At 63.8% G+C, this 17,153-nt stretch overlaps 1 protein-coding gene across 16 annotated transcripts; it reads right to left on the bottom strand.

Moving 5' to 3' along the window:
* Nucleotides 1–1,057: 1,057 nt before the first annotated feature.
* PLCXD1 (phosphatidylinositol specific phospholipase C X domain containing 1) lies at nucleotides 1,058–16,758 on the bottom strand. Of its 16 annotated transcripts, none has more exons than XM_013064415.2 (10): nucleotides 16,649–16,746; nucleotides 14,549–14,632; nucleotides 14,220–14,292; nucleotides 13,335–13,478; nucleotides 12,257–12,719; nucleotides 9,776–9,912; nucleotides 7,067–7,195; nucleotides 5,952–6,326; nucleotides 5,576–5,759; nucleotides 1,058–2,565 (listed from the first exon to the last, which is right to left on the bottom strand). In XM_013064415.2, exons 2-10 carry the CDS (start codon nucleotides 14,570–14,572, stop codon nucleotides 2,256–2,258), a joined length of 1,839 nt encoding a protein of 612 aa, XP_012919869.1. In that variant the 5' UTR covers nucleotides 14,573–14,632; nucleotides 16,649–16,746; the 3' UTR covers nucleotides 1,058–2,255. The 16 variants fall into 16 exon arrangements, with proteins under 16 accessions (XP_012919869.1, XP_012919877.1, XP_012919870.1 ...); XM_013064423.2 differs by having other exon boundaries at nucleotides 6,171–6,326; nucleotides 16,649–16,745; XM_013064416.2 differs by lacking the exon at nucleotides 16,649–16,746 and adding an exon at nucleotides 16,069–16,642.
* Nucleotides 16,759–17,153: the final 395 nt, after the last annotated feature.

Below are 17,153 nucleotides of genomic sequence, written 5' to 3'. Positions count from 1 at the left end.
GAGAGACGGTGCGAGACCCCGTTGGGGGATCCCCAGAGCACGGAGTTCTGTCCGGCCCGTGGAGTCGGGGGCAACCTGCAGGGCTCCCCGAGAGTCTTCTGGATTGCCGGCACGGCCCGGAAATCGCGGCTTCCGTCCCCAAACATAGAGCCAGACCCAGGAAAGGCCTGATTTGATCCTCAAGAGAACACATTCAGACCCGGATTAAAGCGTCTTGTTGAAGACGGAATCCTAAGAAGACAGAACGCCTTGGGCTCTTTCGTCATAGGAGGAATGTTCCAGAACGCGACACTCCAGGAACTCCCTGTTCGTAGGGAAGAGAAGTAAGACACGTCGACTGGGATTCACCGTTTGGCTGAGAATTTGACTCGGCCTAAACCTCACGTGCGAAGGACGGGCTTCTGTAACCTTTGGGGTCATGACGCTCGAGCCCTGAGTCCCGGGAAACAGCCCCTAGCACCAGCCTGACCGCCTGTGGAGGGAGAGCATGGGTCTCACCCGGACCCCGGGGCTGTACCTCTCGGAGGTCAGCCACGTACTCCCTGTCCCAAGGGAAGGGCGAGTGCCACCTGGGGTCGCCGGGGAAGCCCGGGCGCCGGCACAAGGCCCTGGGAAGGACGACAGGAGAGTGCACGGGGCAGGCTGTCCAGCCTGAGAACCTGTGGGCTCTTGGCGACAGGCCCCGTCCCGGGACGCTGGACGGAGGGAAATCAGGCCCACCTCGCCCCACGGCGGTGCCCAGAGCCGGAGCGTCCGGCGAGCAACCTGGGCCAGGGCTGCGGCACCGTGTTCCCAGCCGCGTCCACTCAGCTCCCGTCCACACGTCCCCCTCTGGGGATCCGGCAATGCCGCCGACCCCGTCGTCGTGACGGAGCTCGTTGCGGGTCCTGGAGCCCGCAGGGAGGGCTGCCTGACCGCTCTAGCAGTGGCCGGCGTTTTAGCCAATAACGTGGGTTTGAATGAAGGCGCGCAGACCCCTTCTGTAGGGATCGCGGGTCGCAGGCTCCACAGACGGCCGCGGGAACGGCACGGGCACGGGCACGGGGAAGCAGAGGACTCCTCTGACTCGCTTTATTGGGATTTCACGCGCGTGAAGCCCGTGCTGCGTCCAAGGAGCGAGCGAGTCGGTCCAGCCTGTGAGCTCCGGGCGCTCCCCCATCGGAGCGATGTGTGAGCCATGGAGGACGGGGCGCTTCTCTCCGGGGGAAGACACATGCTCCCACGTCCGCCGTTCGTCTGCGGGGACCCGCCAGCCCGGGCAGGGGCCGTCCCACCGCCGTCCGCAAGGCCCCCAAACGCAGAGCCTTGGGACAGAGGAATGAGACAATCCAGGGAACGTCCTGGTCTCCGTGAGCGGTGGGAACAGACGGACCTTGAGAAAACATGGGATGGGGAGACGGAACGGTGACAAATGCCCAGCGTGGCTCTGGGACACGGAACGGTGACAAATGCCCAGCGTGGCTCTGGGACACGGAACGGTGACAAATGCCCAGCGTGGCTCTGGGACACGGAACGGTGACAAATGCCCAGCGTGGCTCTGGGACACGGAACGGTGACAGGCGCCCAAACCAGAGACGGGATCAGGAAGCTCAACTTCGGAGACGGTGGAGGGCAGCCTGCCAGCGGGGCTGACGCACTGGGCAGCGCGAGGGGCCTGGGGCTGCCGGCAGGAGGTCGGAGCAGCACAGACTGGCCGCTCCAGGGGCTGGTTGCGAAGACGAGGACGCCACGGCAGCCACCGGCCTGGGCACACCTGCCGGTCACACCCGCATCCCCGTCTGGGAAGGGGCAGGGAGTGTGTGCACGGCAGCCCTCGCCCTTCGACGGCCCCTCACGGGCCTCCATGACCATCAGGGGAGCCGACGTGAAACCAGCCCCCAGGGCCCACGGCCCTCGGGGAGACACACAGGCCGTGATGCCACGAGAATGAGAAGGAGCTTCTCCCCGTATCCGTGGTTTTCTCACTGAGATTCCGGCACACTCAGTCCTACCCAACAGACACGGTGTGACGAGGTCTCACGCGGCTGCTGGAAGCCATGAGGACGTCCTCCTGCTGCCCTCGAGGTCCCAGGAGAAGGGACGCCCCACGGCGGCCACGGCCCTGCCTGGGCTGCACCTCGAGCAGACCCCGGGTTCCGTCCGTCCTCTCCATTGCGAGCACACGGCACCGTGAGCCGTGACCAGGTTCCTTGAATCCGCCCAGGGAACGCCAAAGACCTGGGAAGCCCGGGGCCACCCCCGGGGACGCCCGGACGTCAGGGGGAGGCAGAGAGCCCGTCCCGGGTCCACGCTGCCCGCCCACCGTCCGCAGGAGCTGCGGAAGGGGTCAGCATCGAAGCAGCTTCTCGTTGAGTCTTATGACGTCGCCCACGAACGCGTCCGCCCCGATGAAGTCGCCCGCGATGATGTTGGTGCACTGAGCGCCCGGCCCCGGGCTCTGATCCCGGACCCACGCACGGAGGCACGGCAGGCTGGGGAGCGTCATCTTCCTGAGGGACTCGGTCGGGTGCCCCAGGACGTACGCCAGGTTCTCCGTCAGGTTGATGCCCGCCACGAACAGCCCGCCTGAAACAGAAAGGAGAGGGGTTCGCGGGGCTGCGGACGCCCGCCTCACGCCCCGCCGGCGCCCGTTCCCTGCCACGGGTCCTCAGCAGAGCTGGAGAGTTCCAGCGGCAGGACACACGTGTCTGTGTCAGTGCAGTGCTCCTGTCCCCCAAGAGTGCGCGGAAGCACCTCCCAGAGATGTCCACACCCGACCCCCACGTGGTGGGTAGAATCACATCCCAGAGACGTCCACGTCCCGACCCCCACGTGGTGGGTGGAATCACGTCCCAGAGACATCCATGTCCCGACCCCCACGTGGTGGACCGAATAATGTCCCCAAAGGCGTCCTTGTCCCAACAACCTCAGTGTGGTGGATGGAGTAACATCTCAGAGCCCTCGGAGCCACGTGAGCCCTCAAGCCGTGGGAACAGTTGGAGCCACGTGAGAGCTGGAGCCCCGTATGGGCTCGGAACCACGTGAGTGGCGGGAGCGTGGGAGGTCCTCGGAGGGCCGCGGCAGAGGCCCTGTACACCTTCCCTCTCACGTCGGCGTGGGGAGGCCCCCGCAGCTCAGCTCCGCGTCCCCGAGGCAAAGACAACTGTGGTTCTCAGCAGTGGTCGTGTGACGCCCCCGCACTGCCCCCCACCAGCTACTTTCCTTCAACGTGGAGGGGAATGTCACAAGGTGCCGCGTTCGGTGCTGGAAGCAGAATGATCCGGCAGCGTGTGGCACGTTCACGTGGCTGTGCAGCCGCCGCCGTCAGGTTCCAGAGCATTCTCATCCCCCAAAGGAGGCCCAGTTCTCTGTGCCCGCGCACCCCCGATGTGGCCGTGGCTTCCCTCCCCGACCACCGTGCTTCCGTGGTCCGTCCACACGGCACCACATGTCCTCTCCGTGCGGAATCCGTGTTCTGCCTGCGGAGGGACCGTCCGCACACCCACGCGTGTACCAGGAATGCCGGGCTCATCCACCCAGAGCTTTTTAAGCACCGTGGGACTCGTACCCAGTGGGAGCCGAGGCTCAGCCAGGTTTGGGGCTATAACGGTGCCCCAGTCGCACCCCCGTGGCGTTGGAACCACACAGACCTCCATGGCATGCGTCAAAGGGGCACCGCATGCCGGCGTCTGCTCCGTAACAACGGGCCACGGAGCACAGCAGGAAGCCAGCGGTCCGTGCCACGTGTGGGCGTAACACGAGCGGCCTTCCGTGGAGAGGCGCACGGAGCCAGAAGCACGCGGCACGGCGTGGCACACGTGTTGCCCCAGCGAGTCTGTCTGCACTGGTGGCTCTGTCGGCTCCTAACACGGCCGTCGATGGAGTTGACTCAGGGACCCACTCCCTGCTGTGCCGACCGGGACCCACAACCGCACTGCGTCACCGGCCACTACTGCGCAACAGGACACGGAACAACACGGCCGGGACGCTCAGAGTCTCCCCTGGCACAGCCACACACCCTTGACCACGGCTAGGAAAGAGTAAAGCCGTGGTCTCCACCATCAGGTAAAGGTCCCTCTCTTCAAGCCAGTGGCTGCCGCCCAGGCCAGGGGCCTCCGCCACAGCAGGGAGCGGGGCCGTGCTGCAGCGTGTTGGGCAGAAGCAGCCACACGAAGCCCTCAGACCACGGGGCCCAGTGGAAACACATGGCCCTGCGGCCATTGCCACAAGAAGGAGTTCACACGAGCACACGAGCCCTGCACCGGCCCGGTCTGAGCCAGAGGCGCCCTCGGACCCGCCGCCCAATGGGGCACGGTGGACAGAGTGTGTGAGGGGTGAGTGCCTGGGGTCCTCCGCCAGCAGCACAGGCGGCGTGCCATGCTGGCTGCCCAGGGGCGGTCCCCGCGGAGAACCCTGTCTCCTCTGGGAGGGGGACTCCACGCAGCCATTGTACAAAGGAAGCACCAGACCCAAGTGAGATGGGAAACCGCGCAAAGATAGGGGACGGGGTGCAGTCGCAGAGACGGACAGACAGCTCAGGCAGGGGGAGGCAGAGAGGGCGGACGTGCCACTGCGGGTCGTGGGCGTTCCTCATGCCTCGTCCTCAGATAAAGCAACCACATCCCCGCTACGCAGGGCGGCGGAAGGGTCCACGGCCCACGCCCGTACCCCCAGCAAGCGCTCGCTGCACAGACGGTCAGCAGCCGCCAGCCACTCTGTCCTGGCTCTTTCGCACTCAACCGTGCACAGCACGTCCGTGTGTGAGCACAGCACGCCGCACACGGTGCGTGTCGGTCCCACGGCGCTGCGGGACGCCGGAGACACAGCAGCACGGCGGAGCCCTCGGCAGCCTGTGGACACGACACGCACCTCGACATGGACACCACACGCGCGCACACGCGTGCACACACGTCACAAGGAAGTGTGTGCACATCTGTGTGTGTGCACTTGTCCACTCCCACGTGCACACACTCGTCTGCGCACACCCACACGTGTATTCATGTGCACGCATCGCCATCTGCACACATACGTGTGTGGACGGGTGTGCACACCCACACAGTGCATCCGTATTATGTGTGCATCTGCATCCGTGTGCGTCCATGTGCACACACACGTCGTGTGCCCACATGCGTGTGTGTGCATGTTGTGCTCATGTCTGGTCTGTGTGCGTACGTGCACATTTGCAGATGCCCACACACATGCACACGCCCACACACACTTTTGCACACACCCACACAGGTGCACACATGCACACGGACCCAGATATGTGGGTCTGCATCTCTGTACGCATGCACACGTGCACACACTCACTTTGGCGTATTGACGTTACGCACACATCTGTGTCCACGCGCACACACAAGTGCACGCACACATGCGTGCACACGGTCACAGGCACGAGTACCGTGTTATCCATTATCCGCCTCCGTGTGCATGCACACAGTTATACACGCGTGCACACACCCACACGCGTGCATCCGTGTTATGCACACGCACACAAGAGAGACGACGTCCAAACTTCTTTGCTGAGAGCCAGAAGCAAGCCAGTGTGGGACCTGCCTGCAGGCTGGGGTCCCGTGAGTGGACAGGACGTGCTCACCCGGGCGGCCGCAACTCTTCATGCGCTCCAGGTAGCGGATGAGCTCCTGGGGTTTCACCTGGTCGCCCCACCAGTAGGGGATCCCAGGCCACAGCTCTGCGTGCCGGTTCACAACGCTGTCCTCCTCGTAGGACAGAATGACCTGCTGGCCGCGTGACCACATCTGGTTCAGTGTCGGCATCTCCTAGAGGGGAGGGGGATGGCGCTGAGAGACGCTGATGGTGGGGGACCCGCTCGTCAGAGAGACTGGCGCTGGGGGACCGGGACATCAGAGAGACAGTGGTTTTTGGGAACTGGGGTGTCAGAGAGCCAGTGGTGCTGGGGGACCGGGGTGTCTGAGACAGTGGTGCTGGGGCATCCACGGAGCTGAGTGTACCTGAGGTGCAAAGGAAGTGGCCCTCCTGTGCCCGGGCAGCGCAGGGGCCTCTGGCAAGCTGCACTCTGCACGGGACGAGCAGGTCCTTCTCCTCTCGGCATCCTGAGGACCGGAGCCTCAGGCCGCAGCAGACTTCTCCCCGACCACGCACAGCAGAACCAGCGGATAAGCCCACCCTTCCAATCCCGGCCCAACCCCGGCCCCAGGGGCCCTCCTCACCCCTCGCGGACACAGCATGTCCCCAAAGATGTTCCTGATGCAGGCGACCAGGTACTCGTGCAGGCCGTCCGTCATGCCCTCGAAGTCCCTGCAGGCCAGGATGACCACCTCCCGGGGGTGGCTCTCCAGCCACTCGGAGATCTCCGTGAGCGTGTCCTGCGCAGGGGACAGAGCGGCTGGTTCGCACCCTACCGAGAGGGGCCGGGGCGCTGGAGGACCCTGGAGGACGCTCCCGTGGGCCAGAGGGGCTTCTCTGGACAGAGCTCAGTGGACGAGGGGGCTGGGTACTGCACGAACGCAGACGTGCGGCCGACAGCCGGGCCACCGCCCCACTGCTCTGGGGCAGAAGTACACGCGTGGGTGTGCTTGTGCACGCGTGTGCATGTGTGTGACTGGTGTCTGTGTGCTCACTCGGGGGGCACCGAGGTGTGATGTCTGCAAGCGCCGGGGACCCGCCGAGGCCAGCCAGTGGCCCGTGGAACGTGGTTCCCGACGGTGTCCCCTGACCGCACTCACACTGGGGGGCTTGCCGCGCGGGGGGGATGGGCTGCCCCAAGCAGGGGTGACACCCGACGGCAAGACGTCCTACTTAGATGTGGTTGCGGCTGGAGGAGGTAGAAGACACCGCGAACCAAACGTGGGTGGACATGGGGCCCCACTTTGGCAAACTCCCAGACGCACTAGAGGACCCAGGAGCCTGGGCGCAAGCTCAGAAAGGCGCCCGGCCATGAGTCCCGGAGGCCGGCTTTCTCCCGCGTGCCGGGGTCACGGGTGTGCCCCGCGGCGGAAGCTGTCCCCGCCGAGCCCGCATACCTCCACCAGCGGCCTCATGTACGCCCCACCGAGCCCTCATACGTCTACCAGTGTCCTCTTGGACACCCGGCGCACCCCCGCACCTCCACCAGCGCCGTTGTGTACACCATGTGCACAAAGTGCAGGTTCTTCTCCGAGCCGTCCCGCATGTGTGCGATCCGCAGGTCCAGGTACCGCACGCCCGCGTCCAGCTGCTCCGTGACACCCAGCACCTGCAGGCGAACAGCTGTGGTCACCGCCAGGGACTGCGTGGTTCCTGCCTCGGCCCACAGCCTGCATGGAGAGCTCAGAGTCGTGTTGGAGCAGCCCGGCCCGAGCCACGCCGTAGGATATCCCGTCAGTAGGTGTTGGTGCTTGCCGGGGCTCGGGAAGCCACGGAGCCCTGCCTTCGGGAACACGCTTTCCTGGAGACACTGGCCAGCGACAGCCACGAAGGGAGGCTGGCTTCCAGACGTCCTGCAGGGTCCTGCTTCCCTCCCTCCCCAGGCTGTCGTCAGGAAGGAAGCCTCTCCGGGCCTCAATAGCGCTGGGCTGGTTCCGTGAGCCCCATCTGGTCGCTCAGGGTGGGGTGCGGCTCAGGCTGCACCGTGGCGTGGGGGATCCGCTACAGTGGCCACGGTCCCACACCCACCGACAGCACCAGGAGAGGCAAGAAGGAATCCGCACACGGTCAAGGGAAGAAAAGGCTTTTCCCTTCCCGGCAACGTCATATGGGAAAAGGCACGAATCTCCACGGAAATAACATTTACGCCCTGAGTGGCCTTGCGGGGAACTTGCATTCCTCCTGCTAGTCCCCCCGGCTGACAGATCGGGAAATTGAGGTTGGGGAGACCACACAGAGTACCGTGTGCACGTCGGACCCAGCCAGGTGGGACCCCACGCCGCAGCCGCGGGCCACCTCCATGCGCAAGCACCCTGGAGGGACGCTTGGGGTGGGGCCTTGCTCAGAGACCCCGAGTTCTCAGGAGGCCCAGAGTCTGGGCAGGGGAATTCAGCCGTGCCGGCGACTCCCAGGGGACGGGCCAGTCCTCCCTCGGTGACCCCCGGGTCTCCCAGCCGCTGTGCCCAGGACTGTAATCCACTGCCTTCTCAGGGGACGTGCTGGCTGCAGCGAACTGAGGACAGACCGTTGTCTCCCCAAAATATCCCTTCACGCACTCAAGCTGTAGTTTGAGACAGTAACTCGGGGCTCCTTGTCGTAATGGTTGGGAAACAGCAAACTCTGGAGAGGACAGCAACGTGTCCCCCAATGTGTCGGGGGACACAACCAGCCAGCCACGGGGGACAGAGGGCAGCCACGGGGGACAGAGGGCAGCCACGGGGGGGACAGAGGCCCCAGGAGCACCGGGCAGCCCTCCTGCCTGTTTGCCCCTCCGTGTCTGTGCCCCAGAAGCTAAGTCATGCCCCCTCCCCCCTCCTGTCTTCCCGAGGATACTCAGCTCCATCATCATGGCACGTTCTGTGCCAAACCACCCACTGTGTGCACACGTCCCAGCGTGGGGACGCACCATGACAGGGTCTACGGACCCCCCCGTGTCTGCTGCCCGTGGGCAAGCGTGGCTGGTTATGTCCTGCATGGGACGGCCTGACGGATCCTGCCCTTCAACAGCGTCTGGCCCGCAGCACACCCTCCCCGGCACCGAGGGACCCCAGGACCGAGGAACTCCGGCACCAAGGGATCCTGGCACTGAGGGACCCTGGCACCGAGGGACCCTGGCGCCATGGCCCCCAGCACCATGGGACCTGGGCCCCAGAGGGTCTCCCTGGTTGCAGTGAACCCGCTCTCCTGCCCACAGGGCGAAGGCCTGTCACCTCCATGGGGGAGGCACCGGAAGAACCCGTCAGGAATGTGGTTTCTCCGCATTCCAGACCCAGACCCACAGGCGGGCAGGGTTAACACTGCCTTGGGAGTGAAGTTCCCGGAGCCCAGCCGTCGCACAGGTCAGAGCCTGGGGGGCTGGGGCGGCGGGGGGGGGGGGCTGGAGCAGGAGAGCCTGGAACCAGAAAGCACAGAGCCCTGAGCCCCGCCCCAGATGGAAGCGAGGGATGAGCTGCTCTCCGGGTGGGCGCCCCGCTCTGCTGTCCCCACTGGGCGCCCCCGTCCGGCCGGCACCCCTCCCCCGCTTGCTGGCTAAGGCTCTGTTGGGGTCAGCCCCAAAGCCCGCTGCCTGTACCCCAAGAGGACAGACTGGGTCACCCTGATCTCCAGCACGCCCCCCCACCACGAGGACACCCCAGGTCACCCTGACCTTCCTCTGCACCCCTCCCCCACGAGGAGACCCCAAGGAGACAAAGGCTGGACAGGGAGGGCGGAGCCAACCCTAAGTCAGGAGGACGGGCTGACCGAGGACAGGACACCCCTCCTGCCCGTCCCCGCACACCCCTCCCTGCCCGTCCCCGCACACCCCTCCTGTCTGTCCCCGGGCATTCCCTACAGAAACTGGTCGTGGCCATTCTGTGTGATCCTTTTCACAGGCGAGCAAATTTCCAAAGAGACCCTGGGACCCCCGCACAGCTCGGGGGTGTTTCCCAGGACTGAGGGCTCTTCAAGGTCACCTGGAGGCAGAAGATGCCGGCCTCCAGCCTCCGCAGGGACGGCCTGCCTCCCAGCCCGCCCAGCTACCAAACTGCAGACACCCCCCCAGTCTTGACCACTGGGCTGTGGGGGTCCTGCGGGCTGTGCCTGTCTGCAGGGTGGGTGCGGGGTCCGATTTCCACTGCACTCCCCCTCTCACAGGGGTCAGGGCACCTCGCGGCCGGGAGGACGCGGGTCCGCCCGTGCTGACCAGTACCTGGGTGGTGGACCACCGGAGCACCACGGGGCGGGTGACGCAGGGCAGGACTTTGCCCAGCACCTGCAGCAGCCGGGACTGGGCCTGGGAGATGGGCGACGTCTTGTTCAGGCAGTAGGTCATGGTGTCGTGGCTTCCTGCAAGCAGACACAGGGGACGTTGCACGGCGGCCTCCTGGGCTGTGTGCTCCGAGGGCACGTGGGGAACACAGCGTCAGGCGTGACCGGTCGTCGTCGCCAAAGACGCACGCCCACCAGACGGCTGCAGAGTGCGTGGGGGGTCATCCAGAACCGAGGGGCCTCGATCCAGGGGCAGGGGTCCTGATACGAAACCGAGGTGCGGAAACGGACGCACAGGACGGGCGCCGGGACCCCCAGGCACCTCCCTGGTGGGGGCACCCCAGACATCACCATGGGGACAGCCCTGTGCAAAGCGGGCCGTCTCCCCACAGAGCCCGGGATGGGCTCCTGGCTCCCGGAGGCGTCCACACCAAAAAGAGTTTAAGGTTTCCCAGAAACCTCTGTAAAGCAGAGTAAGAACGGGGGACTTTTTCTACGAGGTGCTAATGGACGTGTGTCATTTAGGAACGAGCTCTGGAAAGAAATCAACCCAGCACAGCCGGTCAGACGCGCTGCTGGAGACCCACTCGACAACGGATCGCAGTCCCGTGTTCAGAGATGGATGTGATCAGACCAGCTTCAGTGTCCGTAAGGAGGCGTCCTGACCAGGGGACGCACGGGTCCAGCCGGCACGCGGCTAGCAGCACAGATCAGGCCAGATTCCCGTGTCCTGAGTCCCACCCACGGTATCCCTGGATGTTGGCAGATTTTCGTGCACAATGAAAGCACAGAGTTCTGTGGGGACACGTGGACACGATCCCCAGTGGAAAAGTTACGAGGAACACAGGACTGGAAACGGTGGGATGTCCCCAAGCTAGGCTAACTCACATCCCAAACACATCCCCAAGACGCGTCTGTCCAAATGCCCACACGGTGGGCAGAACGTGGTCCTCCAAGCGTTTCCCCCCAAAGCCCCTGGAGGGGGACGTGTCATCCCACACGGCAGAAGGCAATGTGCAGACCAGGTTCGAGGGTCGAGCGGGAGATCTTGGATGACCCGCTGGCCCGATCTTGCCTTGAGGGACCTCATAACAGGGAGGTGGGGTCAGAGTCCAAGGACGGTAGCAGAAGGCACGTTGCCGGCTTCGAGGTAGTGGAAGGGGCCCCGTGAAGCCTGACACAGCAGAGAAACGGAGTCTCCCAGGAGCTTCCATAAGGAGCTGGCCCCACAGGCACTCAGAGGTCAGAACGTGCCCAGTTCTGGGCCCCAGAGCTGTGAGGTCACAGCCGTGTGTGAAGAGGAACCACCCAGGTTGTGGTTCTTCATTCAAGGAGCCCGTGGACATCGCACAGTCGCCCGGACTGGTGGTGCCTTCGGGTCCAGGACTCCTCCCCAGCAGTACTGCGCCGTCCGCAGCCCCTCACAGCTGTGGCCCCCCTACATCTGCCTGCTAAGGGAGCTCTTCGGCCCCCACCTTCTCTAGAGGCCACATGTTCTGAGGGGCGCCCAGGGGATGGAACCCCAGGACCGGCGCACCTCTTGGTCACTTCTCACCTCCCGAATGACTCCCTGCTGATCCCCAGGACCCCTACCCCCACTCCCCATCTCAACTGCACGCAGAGCACTTGGGACCCACAGAACACGCGCCCACCAGGAACCCCCCCCCCAGCAGGGAGAGGGGAGACCCCAGTGACTCGGGTCACCAGGAAGTACACGCAGGGCCTCAGCTGTCCTCCAGCATGGTGGGGAGGCCGGGTTAGGGTTAGCTTCTCGGTGGCTACGTCTCCTCGTCTGTGTCTTACGAGGACCCCGGTCGCTGCGTTCAGGACAGGCCGACCCAGGATGAGCGCATCACATCCTTCCCTTCGTCATACTGGCAAAGACCCATTTGCACACACGGCCCCATTCCAAGACTCGTGGCGGGACATGAATTTCTGGGGCACAGGCCACTGCCTGCAACTGGGTTTGTGCGGAGACGCAGCCGGACCCCCGGGGCTTTCTCATCCGTGAGTCCTTCAAGCCAGGGACTCTGGCGACGGTGGGAGTCCCGCTGACGGGACCACAGGCCGCCGTGTGGGAAATGCGCAGACTGTCTTCTGCCCCATCCCCACGAACCAGATACACTGCGTATGCGTGTTCCTCAAAAAGTCATAAAAGTCCGGGGTGCACTTGGGCGTCCGTCAGTTAGGCATCAGCCTTCCTTTTGAGTTCAGATCATGATCTCGGGATCCTGAGATCGAGCCCCACAACTGGCTCTGAGCTCTGTTGGGATTCTCTCCCTCTGCCTCTCCCCAACCCCCCACTGGCACGTTCTCTCAAATTAGTACATCCTTTAAAGAAAGAAGAAGTTGTACAATTCCCAAAGAAAACCACAGGTGCGTATGAAACTATAGAAAAACATCAAAAACTGCGGAAACCCACCCAGCTGAGAAATCCGCTGCTTTTGGGGGAGGAATTCCTGCTACCGCGTGGCCGTGGCCGTGGACACACACGGTGGGATCCGCCACGCTTCTTTTCTGCAAACAGGGAAGACTGGCAAGGCCCGCGTGCGCCTCAGGGCAGAGCTGCCGCCACGGCCCCCACCGCCCCCAGAGCCCCAAGGGCCCGGCGGAACCCAGCAGGCCTGACTCGGGGCGCCGGGTCATTGGATCACATGGTCCCCAATGTGCTCCCTGTGATCTCTTTGTGGGTCGGACGCACTTGGGACCCTCCAGGCTCCAAATGCAGGAGACACTCAGCGCGCGCGGATGGGGAGTGGCGGGCGCATCTGTGAGAAACCAGCGGGTTCGCTGCGCGGAGGGACAGACCGGCAGGGACGCTTTACCCCGAATCCCTATGCGGTGACGGAGCCGCACTCCCCCGGGGTCCGCACGTGCCTGCTGGGCTGCGGTAGAGAAGAAGGAGAAGGAAAACACGCAGGGCGTGTCTGTGTACGTGTGTGCATGTGTCTGTGCCTGTATCGTGTGCACGCGTGCGAGTCCATGCACACATCTGTACCTGTACCGTGTGTGTGTGCACACCTGCTTGTGTTGTGTGCATGTGTGTGCAGGTCCATGCACACATCTGTACCTGTACCGTGTGTGTGTGCACGGCTGTCTGTGTTGTGTGCATGCGTGTGCAGGTCCATGCACACATCTGTACCTGTACCGTGTGTGTGTGCACGGCTGTCTGTGTTGTGTGCATGCGTGTGCAGGTCCATGCACACATCTCTACCTGTACCGTGTGTGTGTGCACGGCTGTCTGTGTTGTGTGCATGCGTGTGCAGGTCCATGCACACATCTCTACCTGTACCGTATGTGCACACCTGCCTGTCTTGTATGCATGTGTGTGCAAGTTCCCGCACACCCCTGTACCTGTACCGTGTGCGAGTGTGTGCACCGCATGAGCACAGTGTCGGCCAATACTGCGTACATCCGCGTATGTGCTCGCTGCGGTCTCCCCACCCCCGAGCCCCATCCCGTGGCGGCAGCTTCCCCGCTGGGGACGTGGAGGCCCTCACCTGGGATGGACAGCTGGTGGAGGGGCACGTCCCAGAGTACCGGGCACAGCGCCGACATCCAGTCCGCATTTGTGGTGCACGGCAGGCTCCGGAAGCTGCCGGAAGTGCTCACCTGTCCGCCCATCAGAGTCCACCCCGTGCCACCTGAGGAAGGAAATGAAATTTTGCAGAGGTCAACTGAGGGGACCCGCCTCCGGGCACTGGGAAGGGGCTCACACAGCAGCCTGCAGAGCCCACGCAGTTTCCATCCTGCGGTTGCTGGCGTCCGAGGGCCCAGATGAGCACCACCTCCCCCGCCCTCACCCCTCTGCTGGGGTGCTGGACTCTGGTGCAAGGAAGCCAGCGCACTCCCTTGCAGGCACCAGGGAGACGCCCTGGGCTAGGGGATGCTAGAGGGTCTCACGGGTCCTTAACCTACAGCCCCGCCACTGCCTTCCAGCGTCTGCAGGCTGGTGCCCAGCACACACGGGTATGATCTCCGCTCACCATCAGCAGGTCGGTCGGCGTGGGTTCGCAACGGCACAGGAAAGGGAACCCCAAGGACGTGTCCACAGTGCTCCGTGGGCCGGTGGGCAAGACCTCGCCCCTGGTCCACATGTGCCCGTCCACTATAGCCCGGCCTCCTGACCTGCCACCTCCACACAGACGGTCCACCCTCGGGGACAGAGCCTTGCCCCCAAGCCCTGAGGTCACATGTACTGGTTTCCCTGCAGGAGCCTGTCCTGGGCTGAGCTGTGTCCCCACCACCAGATTCCCACGTGGCAGCCCTCGTGTCCTCTCCCTGGGTCACGGGCTGGGTTCAGAGCAGGGGCACGTGAGGCGCGAGACCCGGGCCCACAGGGACCACGCAGCGTGCTGGCCACCACGCGGGCATTCCCGACCCACCGTCTGCGAGGGACGAGTTCCTTGTGGTCTGCATGTGGCCCTTCCTCTGGCCAAGTCTCCCACTGTCGGAGCTCTGCTGGTACAGCGGGGTTGGGGGGAGTCAGAACTGGCCTCCCAGAAATAACCCGCTTTGCCATAAGGACGACTTGGAGCTGAAGGAGATTGTGAAAAAGCCAAGACAAGAAAAACTCCCTGCCCTTCTTCTCTCTGCCTGAACGCGGCATAAACTTCTTTCCTGAAGCCATCCCTGCTCTGCCCCTGCACCAGGAAAGGGAGGAATCTTCTCCCCGGGAAGGTCTGCATGACAAGCCTCAGTAAGGAACACTTACCTCCCCGTCGTGTCCCCCAAACATGTGCCTTCACATAATCGACCCCTTTTCCTCTGGCTTGTTGCCTCCCCCCGAACGTGTCACCTGTTGTTGAAATGGCAGGTTAGCCCGTAAGTCTCTCTCCGTGAATCTACGTCTTGTCCGTGAAGGCCTCTGTACATGTACAGAATCAACCTTTTCTCCTGCCCATCTGTCTTTTGTCATTTTATTTTGTATTTTATTTTATTTTACTTTTTGGACAAGCTCTATGCCCAACACGGGGCTCGAACTCTCAACCCTAAATTCAAGAGAGGCATGCTCCACCCACGGAGCCAGCTAGGCACTCCCGTCTTTCACCATCTTAGTTTGCAGGTCTCAGTCACAGAACCTAAGAGTGTAGGAAAAATTTCTTCCTGGTCTAGAGTGCCTCTAGTACAGCAAAAGCCAACACTGCTGGTTCTGCCTCACTCTGCCTCGGCAGCAACAAAGACGGGTCCTCTACCTCGTCCATAAGAGGGTCTTTTACATACTCTACTGGCTCCCCTGCCATCCATCTTCACTTGTGGCCTATCCCAGAACTCTCTCAGCTCTCACTTGGTGTCAACAGTGTCCCTGCAGGAGTGAGTGTGGGACCCCAGACTGGGGCGGGAGGCTGACATTCACGCAGCTGGCATCCAGGCGGTCAGGGACTGGGCTGTGCCGTACACACACACCCCCAGGAACCATTCCTTGACATGCCATCCAGGCATGGATAGGCCACCACCTGCCCGGCACCCACGCAGGTGTCTGGAATGAAGGCGGATCAGGAATTGTGTAACCCCATCCTCAGGATTCTGTAAGTGTGTGTTGGCGAACCTCACTGGGGCGTGTGGCCAGCCTGGATGGGGACACACAGCGCCTGCATCCTTGTTAGGAGAACAGAGGCCGGGGCCTGGCCTCTCCCAGCTGCTGCCCCAGGGGCCTCCTCAAACCCACCTGAAGCGGTGACAGGAGCCCAGCCCCATCCCGTGGCCCTGGACAGGGGGCTCCGGTGAACCCTGGCATCTCCCAGGGACTCATCATTTTGCCTCCAAGGAAAATGACTCCCTGACCTTCAGACAGACAGAAGGGGGACAGAACACCCCCCCTGCCCCCCAGAATGTGCTCTTTGGGCATGAGGGTTGTCCCCAGCGAGGAGCACCACAGAGAAACTCCAGAACAAGGCACACGGTCCCCCGCGCAGAGGCGGTTCCCACGCAGACAGGAAGTGTCCCGCCGTCCCGCACCTGGGAGAGGTCCTCGAGGCACCTGCACCCCATGGTGTCCTCACCGAGCCGACCACCAGCTCTTGCTGGACCACCCCCCGGATGAGCAAGAGCCGGACCACCCCCCGGATGAGCTAGAGCCGGACCCCCCCCCCCGCCCCGATGAGCTAGAGCCGGACCCCCCCCCCATGAGCTAGAGCTGGACCACCTCCCGGATGAGCAAGGCTGCCCTGGGGGAGGGGCTGGGAGTGGGTCTGCAGAGCCCAGGACCCCGGGGGAGTTACCAGAGCCTCCCACCTGGGAGTGTACCTGGAGGCGGCCCAGCTCTTTCTCGGGGTGCCGGTGACAGGTGACAGGGTGAGGCTCAGGAAATAGCTCTCCAGTGAGTAAACAGACAAACACGTGGCCGGCAAAGCACCTGACTCCCTGGGCCTCCTCCTCCTCACCAGGCTCCCCCAGGCTCCTTCTCCAGCCTGTCCTCTCTCATCTGCCTGTCCGAGGTCCTGCCCCAGCACCTAGGACCTGGCTGTGACCCCCGGGGCCAACAAGTCCTTCCCCTGCCCAGCAGCTAGGTCGGTGCCCAGGGCACCTGCCACCCTCAGGACCCTGGGGCCACAGCCGGGGTGGGGGTGTCCAGGTTCCACTCTGACCCCAGCCGGCGCCCTCCACCTGCCGGGCAGGGACACCAAGCCTGGAGTGGACACTCTGGTGGCGGGTCCTGCTGCCCATCTAGCCGGGTCGGGAGGAAGCAACAGCTTCAGCGCAGGACCGTCCGGACTCCCTGTCCCCTGGCCCCCCACCGGCGCCCCTGGCTGGGACCACCGGTCAGCCTGCTGTCCCCACGGCGGTCCCCTGCGCTCAACCAGGAGGCACTCACCGCCACCGCAGTCGCTCCCCCAGAGCTCCCGGCAGAGGCTCCCTCTTCTTGCCGCAGACACTCCAGCACTTCCTAAAACGCTCTCCGCCTGTCATTGGCTGCCCTGAACACCGCCCCCGGGGGAGGAGGAGGAGGAGCAGCGGCAGCGGGCTGCCAGACACTCAGGGCAGTGCGGGGTGCAGGCAGGGACAGCAGCCTACCACCCCCAAGTCCAGACCAGGGATCCCCAAGTTCAGAGCATTGACCTCCCAAGTTCAGAACAGGACACCCCCAGTCCAGAGCAGAGACCCCCAAATCTAGAGCAGGGATCCCCCAAGTCCAGACCAGGGACCCCAAATCCAGACCAGGAATCCCCAAGTTCAGAACATTGATCCCCCAAGTTCCCAAGAACAGGACACCCCCAGTCCAGAGCAGAGACCCCCAATTCCAGAGCAGGGATCCCCCAAGTCCAGACCAGGGACCCCAAGTCCAGACTAGGGATCCCCAAGTTCAGAGCATTGACCCC

This window comes from Mustela putorius, unplaced genomic scaffold (assembly GCF_011764305.1).
Source record: "Mustela putorius furo isolate JIRA1106 unplaced genomic scaffold, ASM1176430v1.1 tig00003836_pilon_pilon_pilon, whole genome shotgun sequence".
Lineage (NCBI taxonomy): Eukaryota > Metazoa > Chordata > Mammalia > Carnivora > Mustelidae > Mustela > Mustela putorius.
This window is presented reverse-complemented; position numbering and strand designations above follow the sequence as displayed.

Excerpts from the sequence above, each read along its gene's own strand:
- PLCXD1 (XM_013064415.2), bottom strand. The coding sequence starts at position 14,572 with ATGTTTGGGGGACACGACGGGGAG. Across the intron at positions 5,760-5,951 it reads CCACTTCCTTTGCACCTCAG|GAGATGCCGACACTGAACCA; the intron begins GTACACTCAGCT and ends CCTCCCCTCTAG. Across the intron at positions 2,566-5,575 it reads GAAGAGTTGCGGCCGCCCGG|GCGGGCTGTTCGTGGCGGGC; the intron begins GTGAGCACGTCC and ends TTTCTGTTTCAG.